At 38.4% G+C, this 22,913-nt stretch overlaps 3 protein-coding genes across 9 annotated transcripts in view; 2 read left to right on the forward strand and 1 right to left on the reverse strand.

The window, feature by feature from the left end:
- LOC306846323 (phosducin-like) lies at positions 1 to 3,430 on the forward strand. Of its 2 annotated transcripts, none has more exons than XM_079379625.1 (4): positions 1 to 74; positions 1,144 to 1,209; positions 1,488 to 1,636; positions 2,102 to 3,430. In XM_079379625.1, the coding sequence occupies exons 2-4, from the start codon at positions 1,164 to 1,166 to the stop codon at positions 2,618 to 2,620; spliced, it is 714 nt and encodes a 237-aa protein (XP_079235751.1). In that variant the 5' UTR covers positions 1 to 74; positions 1,144 to 1,163; the 3' UTR covers positions 2,621 to 3,430. The 2 variants fall into 2 exon arrangements, with proteins under 2 accessions (XP_079235751.1, XP_079235750.1); XM_079379624.1 differs by having other exon boundaries at positions 6 to 95.
- On the reverse strand, positions 3,427 to 10,098 carry LOC306846322 (protein odr-4 homolog). Of its 4 annotated transcripts, XM_079379621.1 has the most exons (15): positions 9,882 to 10,098; positions 9,199 to 9,304; positions 8,985 to 9,122; positions 8,795 to 8,890; positions 8,482 to 8,588; positions 8,329 to 8,365; positions 8,098 to 8,235; positions 7,860 to 7,955; positions 7,729 to 7,788; positions 7,521 to 7,652; positions 6,975 to 7,062; positions 6,355 to 6,540; positions 5,536 to 5,658; positions 4,626 to 4,730; positions 3,427 to 3,716 (listed from the first exon to the last, which is right to left on the reverse strand). In XM_079379621.1, the coding sequence occupies exons 2-14, from the start codon at positions 9,295 to 9,297 to the stop codon at positions 4,666 to 4,668; spliced, it is 1,365 nt and encodes a 454-aa protein (XP_079235747.1). In that variant the 5' UTR covers positions 9,298 to 9,304; positions 9,882 to 10,098; the 3' UTR covers positions 3,427 to 3,716; positions 4,626 to 4,665. The 4 variants fall into 4 exon arrangements, with proteins under 4 accessions (XP_079235747.1, XP_079235746.1, XP_079235749.1 ...); XM_079379620.1 differs by lacking the exon at positions 3,427 to 3,716 and having other exon boundaries at positions 3,763 to 4,730; XM_079379623.1 differs by lacking the exon at positions 3,427 to 3,716 and having other exon boundaries at positions 3,763 to 4,730; positions 7,521 to 7,646; positions 9,882 to 9,958.
- Positions 10,035 to 22,913, forward strand: part of LOC306846319 (nucleoprotein TPR-like) — a 24,235-nt gene continuing 11,356 nt past the window's right edge. For 2 of the 3 annotated variants that reach the window (XM_079379609.1, XM_079379610.1), the window contains exons 1-33: positions 10,035 to 10,251; positions 10,775 to 10,879; positions 10,971 to 11,026; positions 11,114 to 11,210; positions 11,757 to 11,860; positions 11,981 to 12,145; positions 12,241 to 12,333; positions 12,426 to 12,506; positions 12,597 to 12,684; positions 13,210 to 13,350; positions 13,467 to 13,561; positions 13,637 to 13,834; positions 13,928 to 14,035; positions 14,428 to 14,648; positions 14,750 to 14,910; positions 15,005 to 15,132; positions 15,633 to 15,781; positions 16,512 to 16,674; positions 16,769 to 16,903; positions 16,992 to 17,132; positions 17,244 to 17,415; positions 17,489 to 17,661; positions 17,752 to 17,904; positions 17,989 to 18,105; positions 18,197 to 18,400; positions 18,775 to 18,965; positions 19,060 to 19,207; positions 19,528 to 19,665; positions 19,860 to 19,991; positions 20,134 to 20,264; positions 20,372 to 20,582; positions 20,683 to 20,829; positions 21,744 to 21,942. In XM_079379609.1, the coding sequence (XP_079235735.1) occupies positions 10,101 to 10,251; positions 10,775 to 10,879; positions 10,971 to 11,026; positions 11,114 to 11,210; positions 11,757 to 11,860; positions 11,981 to 12,145; positions 12,241 to 12,333; positions 12,426 to 12,506; positions 12,597 to 12,684; positions 13,210 to 13,350; positions 13,467 to 13,561; positions 13,637 to 13,834; positions 13,928 to 14,035; positions 14,428 to 14,648; positions 14,750 to 14,910; positions 15,005 to 15,132; positions 15,633 to 15,781; positions 16,512 to 16,674; positions 16,769 to 16,903; positions 16,992 to 17,132; positions 17,244 to 17,415; positions 17,489 to 17,661; positions 17,752 to 17,904; positions 17,989 to 18,105; positions 18,197 to 18,400; positions 18,775 to 18,965; positions 19,060 to 19,207; positions 19,528 to 19,665; positions 19,860 to 19,991; positions 20,134 to 20,264; positions 20,372 to 20,582; positions 20,683 to 20,829; positions 21,744 to 21,942 (4,696 nt within the window). In that variant the 5' untranslated portion in view covers positions 10,035 to 10,100. The remainder of the gene's footprint in view (positions 10,252 to 10,774; positions 10,880 to 10,970; positions 11,027 to 11,113; positions 11,211 to 11,756; positions 11,861 to 11,980; positions 12,146 to 12,240; positions 12,334 to 12,425; positions 12,507 to 12,596; positions 12,685 to 13,209; positions 13,351 to 13,466; positions 13,562 to 13,636; positions 13,835 to 13,927; positions 14,036 to 14,427; positions 14,649 to 14,749; positions 14,911 to 15,004; positions 15,133 to 15,632; positions 15,782 to 16,511; positions 16,675 to 16,768; positions 16,904 to 16,991; positions 17,133 to 17,243; positions 17,416 to 17,488; positions 17,662 to 17,751; positions 17,905 to 17,988; positions 18,106 to 18,196; positions 18,401 to 18,774; positions 18,966 to 19,059; positions 19,208 to 19,527; positions 19,666 to 19,859; positions 19,992 to 20,133; positions 20,265 to 20,371; positions 20,583 to 20,682; positions 20,830 to 21,743; positions 21,943 to 22,913) is intronic. The other variant, XM_079379611.1, reaches the window with a different exon arrangement.

Here is a 22,913-nt window from a genome sequence, read left to right on the forward strand (position 1 = left end):
ACACCATATTATTACCGAGATGCAACCGTGATGCCCATGGCATTACTATCTGAGACAGTACACAGCAGAGACAGGTACTCACAGCAAACACTCAGGTAAGTATGACATTTTTCTGCCTATTCTGTTGTTTACCTACACCCAACAGATTGAAATATTGAAATCCTTAATGACCACTTAAACATGTTTCTCTGAGATATTTCTTGCAGTATTACTGTGTATGCAGGATGCTCAAACAATACAAAAACTTCTACAACACTCTGCTTAAAATAAATAAATAAAACCTGGTATATTTAAACACTGGCCCTCCAGGACCAAGTTTGGACAGTGCTGATTTAAACTAATAATGTTTAATTATGCAAAATAAACCTCAATGATTTCAATTTTTGGAGTTTACTGCAAAAAAGTATCTAAATCCTGCATAGGCCTTAGATAGACCTGCTGTGTATGACAACTGCAACTAGCACTTTTGCAAAAGGAACTTGTTGATGAGTGGAAATCTGAGGTAAAATAGAGGCATGACAAAGCAATCTGTAGATTGGCTGGATTGAACAAGATTATTTCTGACGTATTTCTGAGCATGTCTTGTTCGTAGAATCCAGTGTAATAACTTATCAGCACATTTCTTTTCTCTGCTCACATGCACATTGGTAGTGTTTTGTGAAAAGCACATAAATGTAGGTGGTTAGTTTAGATAGAGATGCTCAACATTTCCTTGTTCAGGTTTAAGTACGTGTACCATTAGTACAATACTTTTACAAGCAAGAAACCATTACTCACACCAATATAATCTGATTCTAATTCTAATCCAACACCTACAAGGAAGTAATCTGCTAATTCCACCTCAACCTGAATAATTGTAACATACTCTGACAGTATCAAGAGCTCATGCAACAGAAATAAAATCTACTTTGATTATGAAGACTACTCACAATAGCGTAACCCATCATAACATAAAACTTCCCATCTGCTTGTTCATCTCATATAGTCTAGAAATATAAAACAGACTGAAGAAATGTCAACTACCTCAGGCCATTTCTTAGAGGAAGTTGCACAAACTGGGCATATTCAGATAACTTCCTATTATTTAACCTGAAACCACAAGCACACAACAAACAATATCTCATCTGTAATTTCTATCATCAGGTCTCCTTAGAAGATTCATCATGTCAGGTTCACCTGAGATTGAGGAACTTCCAGCAACACAAACAGGTGAAAAAAGATTTAATTACTGCTATCCAAACAAGGAAAGATCTACATTCTAGAGAATACCACACTGATTGCAGAACACATCCTGCTAACAGCTATTCCTTATTTTACAGTAACGATGAGGCAATACTGGAGACTTCCCTAATTATGCTTTGATACACCCAATTATCTGTAATTAAGGCTGCATTATACAGTAGATCTGGAAACTATTTAACAGGATTTATCCACTGATTTAAATGACAAATTCAGATCTTAAATGACAAAACACGTTTGCATCTCAGGGCCCAAAGGTGTGATCCATGACTGGAGGAAGTTCAAACTTGAGAGTGAGGACCATGATAGCGTCCCTCCAAAAAAGAGAGAGCTCCTCAGACAGATGTCCAACCCCAAATACAGTAATGATGAAACCGGGGAAAAAATCAACCGCAAGGTAACAGTAAAAGATTCACAACTGACATCTACATATAACAAGCACAATAAAATTTGTCATTTTAAATCCAAATACATCCCATTTTCATACTCATTCTGCATAATTAATATTTTCCACATTTTAAAATCAAAGAAAAGTAAAAAATTATGCAGTGATCAAAAAATATTAAGTAAATCTTCATGAGGTAATCACAGTGCTTTATAAATTTTAAAAACATCTTACTAACCCAAACTTTTGAATGGCAATGTATATGCTTGTCCTTCACTATTTGGTCTAATCTATTAATTAAAAAAATAAAATAATAAATACAAAACTATTTTTATATGTATTTGTAGTGTTTAACACTATAAAAGGTTTTTAAGAAAATCAGAATCAATTCATTTAAATTTGTCCTTGGGTATGGTGACTGGTAGTGTAGGAGTGCTTTGCATGTCTATTAAAATTGCTGTATCTGACCACATGCAGATGAGCGTTCAGGAGTATGAAATGATCCAAGAAGAGGATGAAAGTTGTCTGCGTAAGTATCGCAGGCAGTGCATGCAGGAGATGCACGAGCGCCTGAGCTTTGGGCCTAAATTCGATGCTGTGTTTGAGTTGGATAGTGGGGAGGCCTTCTTGGATGTCATCGAGAAAGAGCACCATCTGACCCTAGTGGTTGTGCACATCTATGATGATGGGATCACAGGCTGTGACACTCTCAACAACTGCTTGACTTGCCTGGCAGCAGAGTATTCCTTTATCAAATTCTGCCGAATCCGAGCCTCTGCCACAGGAGCGGAGGAGCGCTTTTCAGACGACGTTCTGCCCGCCCTGCTGGTGTACAAGGCTGGAGAGCTGCTGGGCAACTTTACATGCATTACAAAGCATCTGAATGAGGAGTTCTTCGCTACGGATGTGGAGAACTTCCTAAATGAGTACGGTCTGCTGCCAGAGAAAGAGTTTGCAGCCTGTCCCGTTGAGGAAGAGAATGCTGACGTGGAATAATTGTGGAAATTCAAAGGGTGGAAGTGAATTATATTAGTCAACCTGTCAGACTTGTTAATAGATAGATCGAGTAATAATGCTCTGACTGGGCCATGACATCAACAAACACGCACACCTCAAGGCATTTACTAACACGTGATTTACAGCGGTTAAATACTTCATAGTGTTATCAAAGGCACACAGTCATGCTCCTTTCATTTGCCGGGGTTCCCACAAGTTTTGACTAATGAGTTTCCGTGACTTTTCCATGCCCTTTAGTTTGAGATTCCTGGATAAGGATTCTTCAAAAACCATTCAAATTTAGATTTACTCACTCATGAATCATTTGGACCGATTTATGAAGCAGATTTGAAGTGAAAGTGAAAAGCCTCACAAGAATGATTCGTCAGATCCATAGGGAAGTTCTTCTTCACTCAATATGACTGTATTTTTGATCAAAACTTATTTCAAAATATACCGACCTCAAACTTTTAAACAGTAGTGTTTAAAAGAAATGGAATTGTTTCCTCTGACATTTTTCAGGTCTACAAAACAGAATTTTTAAATCTTATAGAATTTCCTGGCTTTCTGTAATTATGGGAACTCTGATTTGCAGAGAATGAGAGTAGCTATCTTATTTAAGCATGCTTCGGCTAGCCACATGAAAGTCAAACTGTCACACTGTGACACTGTACTTGTCATCCATTGTGTATCGAGCCGCTATCTGCTTAATGAATAAAAAAAATCTGAAATAATGTGATTTCATATGGTGTAATGCTACATGACATCAGGGTGACTTCCTTCAATAAAACACAAGAAAGGGCAAGGACACTCCTCGTTCCTTTATGTCTTCATGACTACTTTCATGCTACAAATGCCATTCCAGGTAAAACATGTCCTGACACGTCCCCAACTAAATCACTGCTAAAACATGCGCACAAATCCCAAGATTACTGTGTGTATGAGAGAGAGTATTCATGTGTAAGTGAAAGTGGTTTTAGGTCAGCGTAACAACGTTAAAACTAAATGACTTTGTTAATGACGCAACATGATGATTTTGGTACTTTAGAACAGGGGTCTTTCTAAGGGGGTCCAACAATTATGGTTTGATGTGAAACTAGAAAAAAAAAGAAAGAAAAAGAAGCATTAACTAAGAACAGTGAGCCCAATCAATCACATTCAAATGTGAACAATTTTAATGGCTTAGCAATGTAGAAATCATAGGTCTGGAAAATAATCAAATCCCCTGATTTGGCAGGAAGGAGCGTCATTACCCATTCCATCATCACAAAAATAGTTTCCTACAATTATATTTCATGCCAAGGGCATTTTCCATTCAGTTAAACTTAATATAACAGTTCATTTATGCCTTTAATGCTGCACTGTTACAGAAGCCAGAAGAAACTGGTTTGATAATGACATGACAAATAGCACAATGACAATATACTGAGGGAAGCCACAAACATTCTATAGCAACACGTGCAGGATGACGACAATTCATGTTTTTCTTTCGATCTGTTATTGAGGATGTATGATTATAAACATGCCACTAGCGAGCAATCTTCCAACAAAGAAAATTAAGAGGAAAAATTCCAAGAAAATAATCAAAACACATAACTGTAATTTACATTTTAAGAAACCAGTATATTATTACTCAATTAACAGGTTTGAAACATATATATTCTGATGGCCAAATATAGGAGAGTTTCAGCTTCAACTTTTGTGACAGTTTGTGAAGTGTTTCTCAACGAACGTTTAATTTCAGAAGAAAATGAACCTATCAGTGGGGTCAGACAGTGAATGTTGGGGACACAATTCTCTAGATTGTAATTGTATAGTGTAACATTAAGATTTGACTTGACCCAAATAGCCAAACCTATTCATTATAAGGGAGTCTCCATATACTTTTGCCTTATTTTGTATTTTATATAATCCTATAATAGTCCAAATTTAAAAATATTTGAAATCATATTTAGGATCATACAGTGTATTATACAAACATACACATTCACTTATGCATACTTACACCCTCACTCAAATACACATATTTGCTATTTCCATGGTCATTAACTGAAATACAGTAGAGATGTGGCTGTGGCAAGAAGAGCAATGGCTGCTGCTATGGCCACACCTGTGTGTTTGAGAGAGAAATAGAGAGGTCATCAGTCATCAGGAGGTGGAAATGGACCAATGGGAATGTGAGAATGTCTCTAGGAATTATAGGAATCACACAAAGAAAAATATGGTCACATCAGCCCAACTACTGTAACAACCAACATGGAGTCACACACACTGTATCATTATACAACCTATTGTTATCGTTAACTACAGTCAAACCAAAATTTATTTCAGACACCTTCAACATTTCTCACATTATCACAGTTTATTCGCTATAGTTTAGAAAATAGTAATAAAATATGACAAAAACTACATTTAAACAGTCATAAATTCATCAAATGAGCAAATTCATCTTGATAATGTCAGAGAACTTTGATAGAAAGGTATGTAATGAATTAGGTTGAATAGCTGTCAGCTGTTAAATTTAAGTACACAATTAGATAATACCAACTTAATTCTACCAATTACCAAGCAATGGTTGATTTTGTTCAGTCTGTGGTGTAAAAAGGCCACATTAGTAATTAAAGAAAAAACATTTAAGGAGGACATCGCCAAGTCACCAGAATTTTGGGGTATAATACTTCATAGTTTACTTTATTTTGCTATCCTCACTTACATAAATGAACTATGGCGTCTTGCACCCACTAGTAAATACAAATCTGGTGTCTGAAATTTCTTTGGTTTGACTGTATATCGTTGAGCCCCATTTATGATAATGCCATGATGGAAAGAGAATGATTTATTTTATGAATAAATTCCTTGCACACAGAGAAAAAGAGAGCGATCTATTTTAAAATGAATAATTCGGAATAATTTACCAGCATAATATTGAGGAGCTTTCTGAACTTTGGGATTTTCAGCTTGGATTTCTGAGATGACATGCTTATTGGAATAATCATCATGGCTGTCGGTCATCTCCGATCCAGAAACAGCGGAAACTACTGAAGAAAAAGCATACACAAACGTGTAAAAAATGTAATTACCAGGTATGGTAGACTTGTACCATACTTGTACCAAAATAAAGAAATGACAAGGAAAAAAAAAGAAGAGGAAAATAATCTCCTCTTTCCAAGGTGGAGGTTGTGTTGTCATAGAGACAATAATCCAAAATTCCCCAAAGGGATTGTTATTGGAAGGGATCAGATATTCTATAGCCTGCGGCTAGTCATATTACCTCTTTCACATTTTTCCTTCCAACCATACATGGAAGCCATTTGTGAGCAAACTTAAACTGGTTTGAACAAGAGGCAAGGTGTAGCTGGCTATTATTTTGGAGAAGAAATGAGGCAGGGTGTGTCACAAGAGGGCTGTATGCACCCATTTTGACAAGGTTTATCCTTTGGTATTCTATAGTCACACACCTATACACATTCTTTAACCATAAAGCTCCTACAATACTTGAGTTCAGTCATCCCTGAATCCTAACGACTTTGCAAGGACTTGCTCTACATTGCACAATGCCCCAGTCACACATCTGATGGCCACTTAGAAAAGCCTAGAGGTGACACTTGTAAATCAATACAATAGTGCAATTCCATAAGTACTGACTACTCAAATAAGCCATGTTGTAACATGAGACACTCAAAGTGAGAGAATTAATTAACCCTAAAGTCTCCTACTCAAATATGGAAGCCTACATTGATTGCTCTCCAAACTAGTATCTATGTCCTCTTCTGGTGTTTCGTAGTCCAGCATCTCTTTCAGACGCTCGGCCACATCAGCTGTACTTTCGTCTGGGAATATGTAGTCACACACAGACAGGCCGGAGATGGGCATTGGTGCAAACACACGCCGAGGAAGGGCCTGTTGCCCACTGCACAAACCTAGAGAAACAATATGGGAACTTGAATTATGAATACATTGATGAATTATGAACACAATGTATTTTGTGCTACGTACAAAAGCTGTAACCCAATGAAGACAACTGCGGCTATCTAGTGGTAACCTACTGCTCTCTAGTGGTAAGTTTGAAGATTCTGTTATCGTACTCGCACTCATGTCATTCCAAACTTGAATGACTTTCTGTCTTCTGTGGAACCTAAAACAAGACATGTTGGTAACCATTGCAATGGACGTCAATGGAAACCAAAAGTTTTTGGTTACTAATATTCTTCAAAACATCTTTTATGCACCTTAGAAAGAAGAAAGTCCAACACATTTGGAACAACATGAGAGTTAATAACTGATAACAGAATTGTCATTTTTGGGTGAACTATCCCTTTCAACAGCACATGTAAGACATGATGGACTACTGTACCTTTTTGACTCCCTTCATTTATTAAAAGATCTTCCAGAAACATCTCCACTCTGGTGCAAACCGTGTTTATGACATCTCTCTTAATGGCCTGCTAGTACAAAAGAGAATTTATATCAGGATTAATCTTCACAAAGACAGTAAATAACAGGCAAACGGGGAAAAAAAGTCAGCTTTCTAATCATGACAAATATTATGTGAAATAATTTTCATGCTACATCTGGTAACCAATAAAAGGCTATTATTAAAATCCTTCAGTAAAACAATATATAAAAAAAAACATGTTTTAAATGCTACAAATGAATTCAGGCATTACAACATTATAATATACGGTATAAAAAAATGAGTATTTACTTCATTATTAGTGTTTAAAAACATAAAAGTGAATGTTATATGATGATGATGGTAAACTAAATGTAAAGTAGGGGAAATGAGCAAAAATAATTAAATACCCAATATTGATATATACAGAATATTGTCTCATAACAATATGGTAGATATACAATACACATCCCTAAGCATAAAGCAGGAGGAGTAGGCATTAATGACCTGTGCTGCATGTCTGGCTTTGGGTTTGTTGTTGTGGATGTAGGCCCTACAGTGAACCACCCCTCGGACCTTCATGGAGCCGCTGCACATCTGAACCAGAGCACTGCTCCGCTCATCCAGCTCTGACTGTTCCTGTGACATTGATAAACCTATTAAACATTTGACAATACACCACACTGATATGAAGACAATATTATAAGACACTCACATCTGAGACAAAGATCCGTGCTGGCAGTGTCTGACGACTGGTTGTTTTTGGGTTCTTTTTCTGAAAAGAACAAACATGTGCCTCAGCTCAAATGTAGAAGCAACATGACAGAGGAATGACAGAGCTTTTACCTGTCCTGATATGAGTTCAGAGTCATCTAATGCATGTCTGCCATTTATGAGACAGTAAGCAGCCTCGATCTGTTTAGCCCACCTCCTAAGACCATCCTGGACAAGGGGGGCAAAGAAGATTAAATTCACAACATGTCAACTTCCTCTGCTTATTTCCTTTTTTTTCCAAATCTTCATTCTATACAAAATCCTTCACAGGGAAAACACTATCTTGTTTTCATATATATACTCATCTCACCTTCATGCACTTGTCTGTGTTATCAGAAGAAGATCCTGTCACAGGGATCTGCAGATCCACCTCAACAGAGCAGGTCAGCATGGGCCAGGATGATGAGATGCCTGTCTGATACTTCCAGTCTGCTGGCTTGGCCGAACTCTAGAAATTCAACAGTAAATAAAACACAGCTAAATACACTATTTGCCAAACTACTCCAAGCTTTAAGAGAGAGAGAAAAAAAGTGTCTCTTACCTTTGGATCTTTTACATCAAATGTTTTGCAGACAAGCCTGTACACTTTAAGTCAAGGATCATGCAAATTTATGTGGTTATTCATATAACGCAATGCTTTTAGATCACAGAGTTTAATATGCAGGGTTATAGCTGGAGGTAGTGTGCAGGATACTTCTTTGTTTTGGAGCAGATATGCAGGGTGACTCGATCAGTCACATCCTCCTCTGACAGTTCCCACAATCTTCCTTTAGTTATGTATTTATCCATGGCAAATATAAGCTATGTTAAGAGACCAGCACACAAATAAGTGATTAAGTGATGATGGCCTACTAAATCACCTTTAATAAAACAAGCTAAAATGTGATCCAGTCAATTTCTAAATTATTACTTTTTTAATTAAACAATTTAAAATAATAACAATAAATTAAATCATTTTAATTCAATAAAAGTAATTAAGAAAATGAATAAACAATACATCAAGGTACCCTTTTTAATGCATTTTGGGCATCTTTGGAGAGATCAGGTGGGGTCACTAAAAACAGGCCAAGAATACAAAGACCTCCTGGTAACATGCGGGATACCTAGAATAAGGAAAGTCAAAACCCTTTACTGAACGACTAGACAGTAAAACATTTCAAAGCCACCGTGCAAGTGGTAAGACATCATGCTAATCACCTGCTTTGCATGTTCTGTGACCCACTCCACATCAATGTCATCCAGTGGGCTGACCCCTTTCGAAGCCTTCGGCTTCCCCTCACTGTCCCTGGGAGGAGTCTGCACAGCCAGCACCACAAAATCTCTCTGAGCGGAGGACTGCAAAAAGAAAAAGTTAGGAAAAATAGTTGCATGTGCTGATATTATTAAATATAAATGAGTTCAGTTTCCTTACTTGACCAGCCAGGAGTCCAGTGACACATGATCCAGGAGCTACCTGAAGCCCACCAAGATATTCCTCCACAGCTTCATCTACAAAATAACTCCTACCCATTCTGCCTCTAAACATACAAATGAACAAATTAATAAATATTCAATATTAAGCCATATTAACCTGCTTGCAACTGTAAAATAACTACCAACAATATGTTACACTTTCAAAACTGATGCAAAACAATTGTTAAAAACTTTTATACTGCACTGAGAAAACATTGACATTTGGACAGGTAACTTATTGGAGTTGTTAAGGGGATTAATTTTATTATTATTATTATAATCCGTCAATTTCAAATGAGCATTTAAATCAGTGTCAGTTGTCTCAACGACAGTAAATAATAGTGAAAAATTAAGTGTATTTAGTCAGCCTGTGTGAAATCATTTTCATTTTATGGCCGATAACAATAAATTGACTATTTTGTCGAAATAAAACAATTACAAATAAAAGTAATTGTTTTAAATGCTAAAAGTAAATTTAGGAATCAGGCATTGTAACGAACAGAATGAAAAATCAATATAGTTATTATTAGATTTTATTTTGAGCCATCACGGTTTCTACAACTTAGCTCCAAAATGAAGAATAAAAGCAGTTGAACGTCTAACTATGAATGAAATCAAAACGTTTGCAATCTTCAAACCTACCTTTAGATCATGCACACTTCTTCAGACAGCTGATGAGTTCTCAGTGGACGCAATACGTGTGGCATATCGTCGCATCTAATACACGCCACTCAGTTCGAGAGACCTGATTGGACAATACGTCTGCAGGTCCATGCTGCTTTGCGGCTTGAGTTTACATCGCTCAAATATGACGTAAGGGCAGATAGCTGCTAATGCTAACTTTTGCAGTGTGCCGGAGAGATGGCGGCGCTTCTTCAGCAAACGCTGGAGAGGACAGAGATAAACAAACTACCGAAAGCAATTCAAAACAAGCTCGAGAAAGTTCTGTCAGAGCAGCAGACGGAAAAAGACTCTCTGACGTCCCAGCACGAGCGATATAAAGCAGACTGCGGTGAGTAACGGGAGCAGGCGGGCCAGAAAGTCATTCAGCAGTTGTGTGTCTAATACACTAGTGTTCTGCCTCACTAGACAGCATGTTTAGGCATCATAAATGCATTTATACTGATTCAAAACTTTGAAGAATATGTTGTCTGGGTAATTATTCTGTAAAAGCTTGTTTGTTCCGCACATATGAGCTACCAGTTTGTGTCTACTACACAATTCTTGATATGAGATCATTCTGAGAGGTAACTTGGTGGCAAACCAAAGAAAACATTTGGCTCATGTTTGTCTGTTTTCTCTTTTTTTAACCTTAAACTTTATGTATGCAGTTGATCAGATCTCTAGATACAGAGATTAAAAGCTATAAATTATATAACATACACATATAAAGCCTTCCTTGTTAACTTGTAAATGATCATTAATTCATTCTTACAGTTACTATTTCTCTTAATCATAAATGCATTGCCATTCATTTTCAAAAGAACTGTGAGTATGAATTGTCCCAGTAAAATGTTACTTTTTTTAATGAACAGAGCAACAGTACTTTAATCTTGAGAAGAAGCTAGCTGAGAGTCAGGAGCAATTATTGTCCCAAAGTAAAGAGTATCACAGTATTAAAGAGGAGAACGGCCGTCTCGGTAAGTTCTATGCATTATTCTGTTTTTAATATGGGGATTGTATTGATGCGGCATTGCTGTATAACATAAGTGTGCTTGTTCTTTCTTAAAGCTGAGGAACTTAAGAAGCTAAAAGATATAGAGGAAGAGCAGGGGACCACGCAAGAGGTAGCTACGAGTCTCTCACCTGTCATGCTGCACATGGATCTTCATACTCGAGCAGTTAAAGATGATGAAAATATTTTTGCATTTCAGAGTAAGCCACCAAGAGCCAAATATGAAATCGAGGCAGAAAACCGAGAGCTCTCGCGGATGCTTGAGAAGAGATCTCAAGAAGTGGAAAACCTCAGCGGTATATTTACAGCACTGTTATTTGCATGAGCAATCAAGCTTGTCATTGACTTTGGAGTTTAATGGCATTAACAAAATAGGATTGTTTGCATTACTTAATTGAACATTTTATGCACCAAAATATTAGTCCAGATAGATGTGAAATTTCATAATTCTCAATACCATAGCAAAAACTACTATGCTTTGGAAGTCTGTTTTTTGTTTTGTTTGTTTGTTTAAAAAGTTTTTAAAAGAAGAGTCTTATGTTCATCAAAAATAGATAAATATTTCTCTATTTGAATATATTTAAAAATGAATCTTCAGTAGTGATAAAAGCATTTATTTTAAAATAATATAAAATAATCTTACTGACCCCAAACTTGGTTTAAATATTAGTAAATAAAATTAAAACAGTGGAATGTAGCCATTAGGTATTTGTAAATTAATTAATATTAGGTATAATTATGTAAACAGTTAGTCAGAAATGAATCGATTGCTCATATGTTCTAAAGTACCAATGCTTTTGACATCCATAATTGCTAAAATGTATCTTATCTTCATTATACAGAGGATCTTAAACGTCTCAATGACAAACTTGTGGAGACCAACACAATCAAGATGGAGCTCCAACTTAAATTAGATGAACTACAGGCATCTGAGACTTCCGTTCAGGTGAATAGTGACTCCCATTTACCTGTCATTTTGTATCTACACTGAAATAATACATCTGATCGTTGCTTCCATACTTTGATTTGATTATTTGAAAGGTTTACCGTGTTTCTTTCTCATCAGTATCGTGAGAAGCGAATGGAACAAGAAAAGGAGCTCCTTCAGAACCAGAACACATGGCTCAATTCAGAGCTGAAGAGTAAGACAGATGAACTGTACACACTATCCAGGGACAAGGGCAAAGAGATCCTGGAGCTCAAGTGCTCTTTACAGAGCAAGAAGGAAGAGGTGTGAGGAATTTTTGAGATGCTTATTTATCAGTTGAGCTATATTCTTATTAGATAATTTTATCTGCAACAGTCTTACATATTGTATGTCATCAGGTGACTAGACTTCAGGACCAAGTGAACACGCTCAAGAAAAACAATGACAGCATGCAGAAGAGTACTGAGGATATGATGAACAAGCTAAAAGAGGTTCACTATCACCTTCCTATTCTTATTTAGTTTACCCTTTCACATGGACGATAATTTAAATTAAGGTTGCATTGTTTGTCTTCTGTTTTTAGGCTAAAGACCAGCGGGCCTCCATGGAGGAAAAGTATCGCAATGAGCTGAATGCTAACCTCAAACTCTGTAATTTGTACAAGGTCAGTTGATGTTGATAATTTTTTGTGCAGGGTCCAGTCAGTGTTAATGTATGGTATGATTAACATCTGAATCCTATTGTGTGTTCACAGAATGCAGCAGCAGACTCTGAAGCCAAGAACGCTGAATTGAACAGAGCTGTAGAAGAGCTCAACAAACTGTTGAAGGAGGCAATGGAAGGTTTGAAAATGAAAAATTGCTTAAGTTAATCTGTATTTTTGTTCATTTATTTGAGTTCATTCCTGTAGCATCAGAGAATGACACTCTCAAGGTCATGGGTTCAATTCCTTGGGGTTTGATTGATTGATTTTTATTTATTTATTTGTCCAATTGTAATTTCATACAATGGTATCTAATTTTGCACAAATTTCAATTTAGTCCTTTTTTTTCTCATATAAAAAAATTGGTTAAGATGCTAAGATTGTAGCAGGTATTTATTTTTCAACCATTGCAATGGAAAAGGAAGGTGAAGCACATTGCATTGTGGGATATTTCCTAGAATACTGTGTGTAGTATATTGCATGCTCAATCTGTTCGCAGTATGCATACTGTAGATGTAGTAGTATTGTAGTATGCTTCTCTGAACATATCTATTGCCTTCTTTTGGATTTAGTTACACATTTTCTCTCATTGCCTCACTGTGAATGTTGTGCCAAGGTTATATGTTATGTGGTGTTAAGCTGATATTCTGTCTCTAATCAACAGCCAATAAAGGTACAGAGAAGAAGCTGTCAGAGCTGCAGAGTGTGAAGGAGAGAGCAGAGTCTGATCTTCATGAGAAGGTCAGGCATCTGGAGAAAGAGCTGGAGAACGCCAACACACGGTTTGCAGACTTTAAGAGGAGAGGTAATGAGCACAGAAAACCCTGTCTTTGTTTTAGGCTGAAGAATCTTTTCAGGGTAATTACATTTCATGTCATCTCATTGTGCAAGACTTCATTCTTTATTTTTGTTCTTCAACAGGTGTTCCAGCTCTCACAGAAGAGGAGCTGACAAACCTCTCCCCAACTGCAGCTGTAGTAGCCAAGATTGTTAAGCCAGGCATGAAGCTAATGGAGGTATAAAAGATTTTATCACAAACTAACTAATTTTATGTGTATCATTATAAGTAACGTTCCAACATTTGCTTTCAGCTGTATAATGCCTTTGTGGAGGCGCAAGACCAGCTGCACCTGGAGAAGCTGGAGAACAAGCGTGTGCACAAGGTTCTGGATGAGATAGTTTTGGAGGTGGAGACCAAAGCTCCCATCCTGAAACGCCAGAGGGAAGAATATGAAAACATGCAAAAGTCCATGACCAGCCTTTGTGCCAAACTGGAGCAAGCTATGAAGGTTTGCACATATTTGAAGTAGATGGCAGAGGAGAAAAAAACATGATGGTGATTTGGTATGACAATAATCTGTGTCTTTTCTCTTGCATTTCAGGAGGTCCATCGGCTGCAGAGGGAGACCGATGAAGCCAATAAGAGAGCTTTAGGGCTAGAGAGAGATAAGCAGAGATCAGAGAGACAGCTAACAGACATGTCTGAACAGGTAAGCCACACACTGACTGTCTGTTACAGTAAACATTGAGATGTAACACTTAGGGGTTTGCAATATGTATCAACAATAATATTGGAATTGTTGTTGTGCCTTAAGAGTACACCCTTTCTCTGTGTGATATAACCTATTAGAATGCAAAACTTCAATATATGGGGGCAATATCACACAAGCAAGTGTGCTGTTTTCCCAAATATCAGCATGATTAGAAATGTGTATAAAAAAAGTTAATATTGTGAGTTACGTTGTAGTCACAATATTGTCAATATTGTCTTGTTTCAATATCGCACACCCCTATTAATACCTAGTCTTCGCCTCAGACAGCACTGTAAATCTTATGACAATTTATACATGTTTGCACCTTTTTTTTTTTTTTCATGATTCAGGTACGTGTGCTGCTGGTGGAGGTGGAGGAAGCACGTGGAAATCAGGTGGTGCGTGAGGATGTGAACTCTGCTGTGAGCAGCAGCTCTGAGGTCCAGGGCTCACGGCAGGTGGCTTTCCGCAGCATCCAAGAGCTTCAACAGCAGAACCAGAACCTGCTGGCCCAGGTCAGAGATCTGGAAGAACAAAGCGAGAGGGACCAGAACCAGGCTAAGACTGCCAGGTACTGACCATCTACCTTACATTAGTGCTCATCTTAGAGAAGCACATATACGTCAGTAAAGCACAAAATCAGTAAAAACAAAAAATCATATGCTCTCTCAGGCAAACAGAGTTGGAGCAGAGTCGAGAGAAGGTTCAGAAGGAGCTGGAGCAGATCAAGGAACAGCTAAACCACCAGAAGCAGCTGGCTGACTCTGCCACCCGGCAACGAGACATGTACCGTATCCTGTTGCAGACAGCCGGAGTCGAGCTTCCACCACAAGGTGAAAATTTACCCTTTAGACAAAACGGTCTCTCTTTTTATGGCTTTTAACCCACGTTAACTGAAGCAACTCATTTGCCTGTGGTTGTGTTCAGGTTCAGAGGCTGGGTCTCAATCCACAACTCCCAGCAGGCCAGGACCCATGGCCACCAGATCTACACCCCTGAGGGCTGCTGCTGCAGAATCTGTCCAGGCAACTCAGGCTAAAGCAGCACTTAAACAGGTTAGACATATTGACTTGCTTCGGTTCTCTTTTAAAAGGTTAAGCTAAAAAAATGAAGTGTCATCTTGGTTGCATTATTTTACAGTACGTACGCTTACAGTGTACTTACAAGTGTACCTAAATAAGAAAGTACTGTAATATAAGGTAACTACATGGGGTAGGGTTAGGTTCAGGGTTAGTACCTAGTTATTACTTATTGTAATTACTATATTAAGTACATAGTATGTACATGAGTAACAGGACTGTAAAATAAAGTGATACCGACATTTTATTCCAAACCTGTATGCTTTTGTTGAATGGAAATGAGGAGCATAAACATTGTGCTAGACTGCTCTTTTTGTGTTCTGTGGAAGTAATTCTTACAGGTTTGGAATGACAAATTTGAGTAAATTATTGCAATTTTCATTTTTTGGTGAAATATTCCCTAAAAATGACTGAAGCACAAATCTCATTTGAACATTCAGTATTATGCATTAAAACTGACTATTTTCCTCTCACAGCTTAATGATGCCTTTACAACATATAAAAAGGAGAAAGCAGAAAACGACAAGCTTCTGAACGAACAAATTGAAAGGCTTTGTGGTCAAGTGTCTGATCTGCTCTCACAAAAGGCTAAACTTTCCTCTCAGCTGGAATTCGCCTTCAAACGGTGAGCACAATTTGCCTGAAATATCTCACATTGCAATCTAAATTTAAGTTGGATTTTAATGTTTTAACCTCAGTTTATCCTGAGCAAAGCAAGGTAAAGCCACAGTTAAACGTGTGCAGTTTGTTGCATGTGGCTGTCATCTTCGTTTTCTTTCTTTGCCAACATTTCAAACACACAACATATGTGCATGGGTTTTCCATCATACTAAAGAGGTCATGAAATTGAGAATCAAAATGGTCTTGATTTTCATGTAGATAAGAGGTTACACAACAATAAAAAATACTGCAACTTGTGATGTCATGATTTCTCAACACGCCCCTTAACATGTGTTGTCATTGTATGTAATTAAGGAGGCGTGTTCTAAACAACTCATGTTTGGCCTGTTGGAGCTCAAACATATACGACTCTATCACAGCATTTGCCATCTTAAGTATGAAAACAGTGAGAAGTGCGTGTTTACTTCCACTTCTGCAAGAGTAAACACCCATTGAAGTTGACTGTTTTTCACAAAGAGTTTTATCATTTTTACAGATACTGGACCTTTTCTGGTGCAAAAAACTTTGCAAACTTTATAAACTAACCTCAAGAACCATAATATAAAACACTGAGTTTTCTTAGTGGTGAATGTCAAAATTCTAATTGAAATGAATTTGAATATGTATTTTAATCCAAATTCCAACTCGCATTTAAAAATAATAAAATAAGTAAAATCTAAATTGGTCCATGGCAGGTATGAGATGCTTCAGGAAAATGTGAATGCCTTTCGACGAGAGATTGAAGCCCACTGTGAGAGGAATCAAAAGATGACTGCCACTCATCAGAGACATGAGCAAATCATTCACACAATGACTCAAGATCTAAGGGAGGCCAATGAGAAACTAGCCATGGCTGAGGTAAGAAGAAAGTATAATAAACTGAATGGACTATCAGCAAACTATTCAGCTGGTATTCAGTTTCATTGATATTGTTTTTCCCTCTCTCTGCCAGTTGCGCCTTGAGAACATCCGTAAAGAAAGAGACATTTTGAAGCAGGTGGAGAACAGACTGGCCCAAGAGAAAGAGTCCATCCTGATGGAGCAGCGGGGCCAGAACCTCCTGCTTACCAACCTCAAATCCATTCAGGTAGAGTTTGTCTACATATCCCAACCAACTTTGTCAAAGCACTCTTCTCTTTGGGCTTTTTCCTGTTAACTTCCTCATTATGTTACAGCTTATTATGGAGCGCTCTGAGACTGAGACCAAGCAGCGCTACAACAACCAGATTCAACGTTTGGAGAAAGAGATCATTCAGCTTAAGAAGAAGCTGGAACAGGAAGTGGAACAGAGACATGCACTGGAACGCAACCAAGATGTAAGCTTTTAAAATTCACTTCCTTTTTAGTAGGGATGATTTACAATTGTCAACTAGTTGGTTGAATTGTCTACACCTGAAAGACTAATTTCTCTCATTTCTATCGACTAGGTTCAGCTGCTGGAGGCTAAGAAGCAGTTAGAGACACAGACAGCACTACATCAGAAGACTAAAGAGCTGCTAAGAACAGCTGAACTGCAGGTCACCTCCATGAGACAGCAACTGAACAACAACGAGAACCTGAGCACAGCGCCTAAACAGCCTGTTAGGACATTACCCAGAGGTAAACATAGAAGATGAAATTGTGAGTGTCATATTTTCCAGTGCTGTGTAACTCAAAGTCACGTTATGTGCAGCTTCGGCTCTTGGTGTTCCTCAACAAGAGGTGGATGAGCTCCGAGCATGTCTACAGCAGACAGAGGAACAGAACTCTGACCTGAAGGAGCGTTTGAAGAACACCACCACCAACCTAGAGCAGTACAGATCCATGGTGCTCAGCTTGGAGGAGTCTGTAAACAAAGAGAAGCAGGTATTAATCTGCTTCAACCTGTTCAGTTGTTTGTAATGCAGGACATAGGTGACCACAGTACAAAAAAATTGCCCTGTGTTTCACTTACAGTTGGCTGAGCAGGCACGCACCTCCACTGACAGCCAGCTGAAGACAGCGCGGGAGTTGAACCAGCAGCTGGAAGCCCGGCTGGTGGAAGCAGAAAAGGAAAAACTGGAGCTCCAGGAGGAGAAGATGAAAGCTGTGCAGAGTGTTGAAGAACAGGTATGGAACTCACGGATGGCACATCCATGTTTTTTGTAGCTATTCTGAATAGGAAAGTTCTGAAGATTGAAACCAATTGTTTAGGTGAAGGAACTGAAAAGGAGCATGACAGACATGCAGACAGAGCTGCAGGATGCCCTCCAGAGAGCTGCGGAAGCGGTGGCCCAGGAGCAGAGAGCCACGCAGGACAGCAAACTACAGGTGGGCGTGATACTCCTGGATCAAGTCAGCTAATTGTTTACCCACTGATTTTCTTGGATGCTTACATACCTGTGTCTTATTTCGGTCCCAGGCTAAGCTGGCTGCAGAGGCTCAGAATAAATATGAGCGAGAGCTCATGCTGCATGCTGCAGATGTGGAAGCCCTACAGGCTGCCAAGAAACAGGGACAGCACTCTGTACAGACCATGAAGCAGCTTGAGGAGAAGGCCCAGAAAGCTGCGTCTGAGCTGCGTCAGGGCCACGTCGACTGGGAACAGCAAGAAAAGAGACTGAAGGTAAAATCTTGTGGTTGGCAAAGGTAGAACCGACTGATGCATACAGATGTTAGAGAGTCTTCATAAATGTAATACCTGTATCCATTTCTTTCTTCTGCTGAGCAAAATATATTTTGAGGAATGTTGATAACCAAACAGTTTTGCTTCCCATTGACATTCCCATTGATTTTTTTGTCTATTCAATGGAAGTTAGTTGGAACGGAGACTGTTGAGTTATTGACATTCTTCAAAATATCTTATTGTCCGTTCTGCAGAACTAAAAGCATACAGGTTTGGAATGACTTCAATAAGTGATAACAGGATTATCCCTTTAGCATAATAGTTTTTTGTTGAGCTATTACTTGATATACTTCCTCTACAATGTTTCTCCCCAGGAAGAACTTTCTAAAGAGCAAAAGAGAGCAGAGGATTTGCAGAAGCAGAACGCCATGCTCCATGAGCAGATGGAGAACCTGAGCAGCAAGATAACCGCCTCCACCCATCAGCAGACCGCTAGAGAGAGCAGTCTGAACATCTCTCTGAACGAGGAGGGCAAATCTCATGAGCAGATCCTGGACATTCTCAGGTAAAACCCTCTTGAAGAATGACATGCTGTTAGAATGCCTTGCAATACTAAAAAAGAAATGGGTAATAGTCATGTGGCCTTTCTTTCCCAAAAGGTTTGTACGGCGGGAGAAGGAGATAGCTGAGACCCGGCTGGAAGTGGCTGAGGTTGAGACCCTGCGCTATAAACAGCGCATGGTGTACCTGGAGGGAGAGCTGAAGGAATTGCAGGACAGCCTGAACGCAGAGAGAGAAAAACTACAGGTCCTAAAAAATGTTTTCAGACAGAAACTCAAACTTTCGCTGCATATGCTATTGGTTGGACAAACAGCTCTGCCACAAACCCATGCCAATATTATTTTCCCACATTATTTATATTTATGTATTTTTATTTGTTTGTCTTTATTAATTTTATATTATGTACATTTAAATTTTTAAAATTATTTATGTTTAGTTGTTACTGCATATTTAGGTTTGATAAGAGAAAGTATTTAACATTAAGGTGTTTAACACTTCACCTAACTTGATCTGATTTTGAAAAATATTGCATATTCTTGCAATCAGTTATCATCTCAAACCTGCAGGTTACAACGAAGACTTTGGCACAGCAGGAAGACATGATGAAGCGGATGGAGAGTATGAGCGCTCTGACTGAGACCAACAAGATGCTGAAGAATGAGAAGAACAGACTGGAGCATGAACTACAACAGACTCAAGCAAAGGTAAGACTTTAAGAGCACACAGTGTGCATCAACCATTATACATAATCAGATCAGTCAGATGTACCAACATTTTGTGATACATAGATATTGTATATTTGTTTCAGACATGGCCAATCAGATTTTAGAGTCAGAGGTTTTTATATATAAGAATAACACACTATATGGAAGACATTGATTGTCATATGATGTTGTAGATGCGCAAGCTGGAAGCAGACATCAAGCCCCTGCAGGACTCTAATGCTGAGCTGAGTGAGAAGAGTGGCATGTTACAGGCTGAGAAGAGACTCCTGGAGGAGGACGTCAAGCGCTTGAAGACTCGAACACAGGTGATGAATTTCTGTACCTTTAATGTATCATGTAGAATCTTATATTAAACAACACCAGTATGTTGGGTCAGCTTAATTCAGTAAAACTTGACTTGTGGTATGGTTCTCAGTGTCTAACACTTTGATTTAATTGGTCATGCAGCAACTTCTTAGTCAGCAGAAGGACAGCGATCAGGAGGAAACTAAGAGGTTTCATTCTGAGAGGGAGGCTCATCTTAAACGCATCCAGCAGCTCATAGAGGAGACGGGCAAACTCAAGAATGAGGTGGCCAGGTCAGTGTGCAGTTAGTATGAATCAATGTTAATTTTTTTTTTTTTTTTTTTTATATTTATTAGTTTGGTTTTAACAAAACAATCTTCATTCTCTACCTACCAAACAGGAGCCAAGCTTCAGTCACCACAGCTCAGAGCCAGGTGCAGAACCTGCAGGACAGCCTTGGGAAGGTCACCACTGAAAGGGACAGTCTGAAGAAGGAGCTGGAGGCAAAGATCGTGGACATCCAAGAGAAACTCAAAACCATCACGCAGGTCAAGAAGATTGGCCGTCGCTACAAAACCCAGTATGAAGAGCTGAAAGAACAGCATGATAAGGTACACCACAACATACTGTTGTTCTCCTTTTTTCATGTGAACCATTTTATCCAATGAAAAGGTCCTGAAATAATCTGAGTCGGTCACATCTATCTGACAGATGGTGGCAGAGGCTGCTTCTAAGCCAGCACAGGAGCAGGAAGACCGTCAGGCCTCAGTGCAGGAGATTCAAAACCTGAAGAGCTCACTGAGTCAGACACAGAACAGAACCTCAGAACTGGAAACTCAGCTGGACAGCATACAAAAGGTACTCATTTATGGCTTCATGTGCTGCTCAGACAAACAAGCCTTCCCATAGGTAGGACGAACGATTATGTGAGATGATCCTTTCTTTCATTGGTGTCCAGAAAGGCTAAAAATGTGAATTCCTCAATTGGATCAAGTGGGAATTGCTATGCATTAATGCTTTACAAGTGCATGAACACAAGTGAGCATGTTACTTACTGTTTTGACCTCATTAGGTCTGAAACGCATTCAAAACCCATAAGATCAACCATGAACAAACCTTACAGGTTCTTGCAGAAGCTTAGACATGCTTGTGGGACACACAAGAAGAAACCTCATTGGTTTGAGCTTCTGTTTACCATGTTTGATCTACGCTATGTATGTTGGTAAAAAAAAAAATTATGTGTGAATAAAAGGCTAAATTAAGTCTTTCATTTTTGGGTGAACTAATCCTTTGCCTCTGCATTAGAATAAAACTTTCAACATACAAATCAAACAATTAATGTTTCCTCACAATGATTGCTTTTACAGAACCACAGTTTTATAATCCCTCAAAGCACTGGGACGTCCGGTCTTGTGCTGTAAAAGTACACAGCACACAGTCACAAACATTGCCATTGTAGGTTTCTCTGGTTTGGCTCATGTTATATAACTGTAATAAAAGTGTTTAATCCAGGAAGTGAGAGAGTAATGAAGTGTTATTTGTTAATTTACTATTGAGACAGTGAGGTGTGAAGTTAGTTTGATGGAGTAAGACGAATATTTTTTTGGACTTTTTTGGAAAAGAGTTTAAAGAGTTTTTTTTTTTCTTTCTGGTCCTCATTCATTGTTGCTTATGAAGTGTTTGTTGACTTCATAAAAGTGATGAAGTGAACATACTCGATGAGATTGCCAGCAGTGCATTCAAAACACATGTGGTGATGTTTGTGTGTGCAGACAGTGCGGGAGCGTGAAGCCGAGGTGAAGAGCCTGCAGGAGCAGCTGGTACAGGTGCAGCCAGAGCTCAGTCGTCTGAGAACAGAGCTACAGGAGAAGAATAACCTGGAGGAGCAGCTCCGACAGCAGATCGCTGATAAAGAGGAGAAGACCAAGAAAGCCTTCATGGGTGCCAAGCAGAAGATCAACCAGCTCAACAGTTAGTAAACCAGAATACGTGACAAGCATATTAATCCTGCTGATACTCCTATGATCCAAAGCAGTTTAGTCAATATAGTAAATCATGACCGTTATTTATAAGTTAAAGGGTTACTTCACCCAAAAAAGAAAATTCTGTGATTAATTACTCACCCTCATGTCGTTTCAAAACCATCATTTATTTTCAGAGGACAAATGAAGATATTTTTGGTGAAATCCGAGAGCTTTCTGCATTGGGTCACTGAAACGCGACTGAAATGTTTTATGGCCCAGAAAGGTAGTAAGGACACCGTTAAAATAGTCCATGTTACATCAGTGTTTCAACCGTAATGTTATGAAGCTGTGTGAATAGAATGAAAACCAAAATAACGACTTTATTCAACAATTTCTTCTCTTCCGTGTCGGTCTCTGCCGCCATTTACAAGAGTACCACGATGCATGATTTCACTTTCAAATTAGTGTCAATTTGGCGTCAATTGCTTGAATTCAATTCAAGCACCAACTAAATACAACGTAGAACATTAGAACTTTTATTAACAAAACAAATAAAAATACACCATGCTATATGCCTAATTAATATTAGGTATACAAAACTGAAGATCAACAAACACTGTGGAACCAAATGTTTAAAAAAAACTTCCCTAGTAGGTTCATAAAATTAAGGATGAACCACTGATGTCACATGGACTATTTTAATGATGTTATTCCTACCTTTCTGGGCCTTGAACGTGTCAGTTCCATTGCTGTCTGTGCAGGGTCAGAAAGCTCTGAGATTTCATCAAAGATATCTTAAGTTGTGTTCCGAAGATGAAAGGTCTTACAGGTTTGGAACGACATGGGTGAGTAATTAATGACAGAATTTTTGTTTTTGGTTGAACTATCCCTTTAAAGATTGAATATTCTGAACCATATAAGTTTTTGGCATTTTAATTAACACATCCATTTCTTCAGTATTATGTGATGGTTTAGATT

The sequence above is a fragment of the Barbus barbus genome (genome assembly GCF_936440315.1).
Source record: "Barbus barbus genome assembly, chromosome: 26".
NCBI classification, from domain to species: domain Eukaryota; kingdom Metazoa; phylum Chordata; class Actinopteri; order Cypriniformes; family Cyprinidae; genus Barbus; species Barbus barbus.

What these genes read in the sequence shown, in the direction of transcription:
- LOC306846322 (XM_079379621.1), bottom strand. Translation starts at nt 9,297, where the DNA reads ATGGGTAGGAGTTATTTTGTAGATGAAGCTGTGGAGGAATATCTTGGT. An exon ending in CACGGATCTTTGTCTCAGAT is followed by an intron (nt 7,653 to 7,728) that starts GTGAGTGTCTTA and finishes TCAATGTCACAG; the next exon opens with GAACAGTCAGAGCTGGATGA. An exon ending in AAGCCAGACATGCAGCACAG is followed by an intron (nt 7,063 to 7,520) that starts GTCATTAATGCC and finishes TTGTACTAGCAG; the next exon opens with GCCATTAAGAGAGATGTCAT.
- LOC306846323 (XM_079379625.1), top strand. Translation starts at nt 1,164, where the DNA reads ATGTCAGGTTCACCTGAGATTGAGGAACTTCCAGCAACACAAACAG. An exon ending in ACTTCCAGCAACACAAACAG is followed by an intron (nt 1,210 to 1,487) that starts GTGAAAAAAGAT and finishes TTTGCATCTCAG; the next exon opens with GGCCCAAAGGTGTGATCCAT. An exon ending in GGGAAAAAATCAACCGCAAG is followed by an intron (nt 1,637 to 2,101) that starts GTAACAGTAAAA and finishes GACCACATGCAG; the next exon opens with ATGAGCGTTCAGGAGTATGA.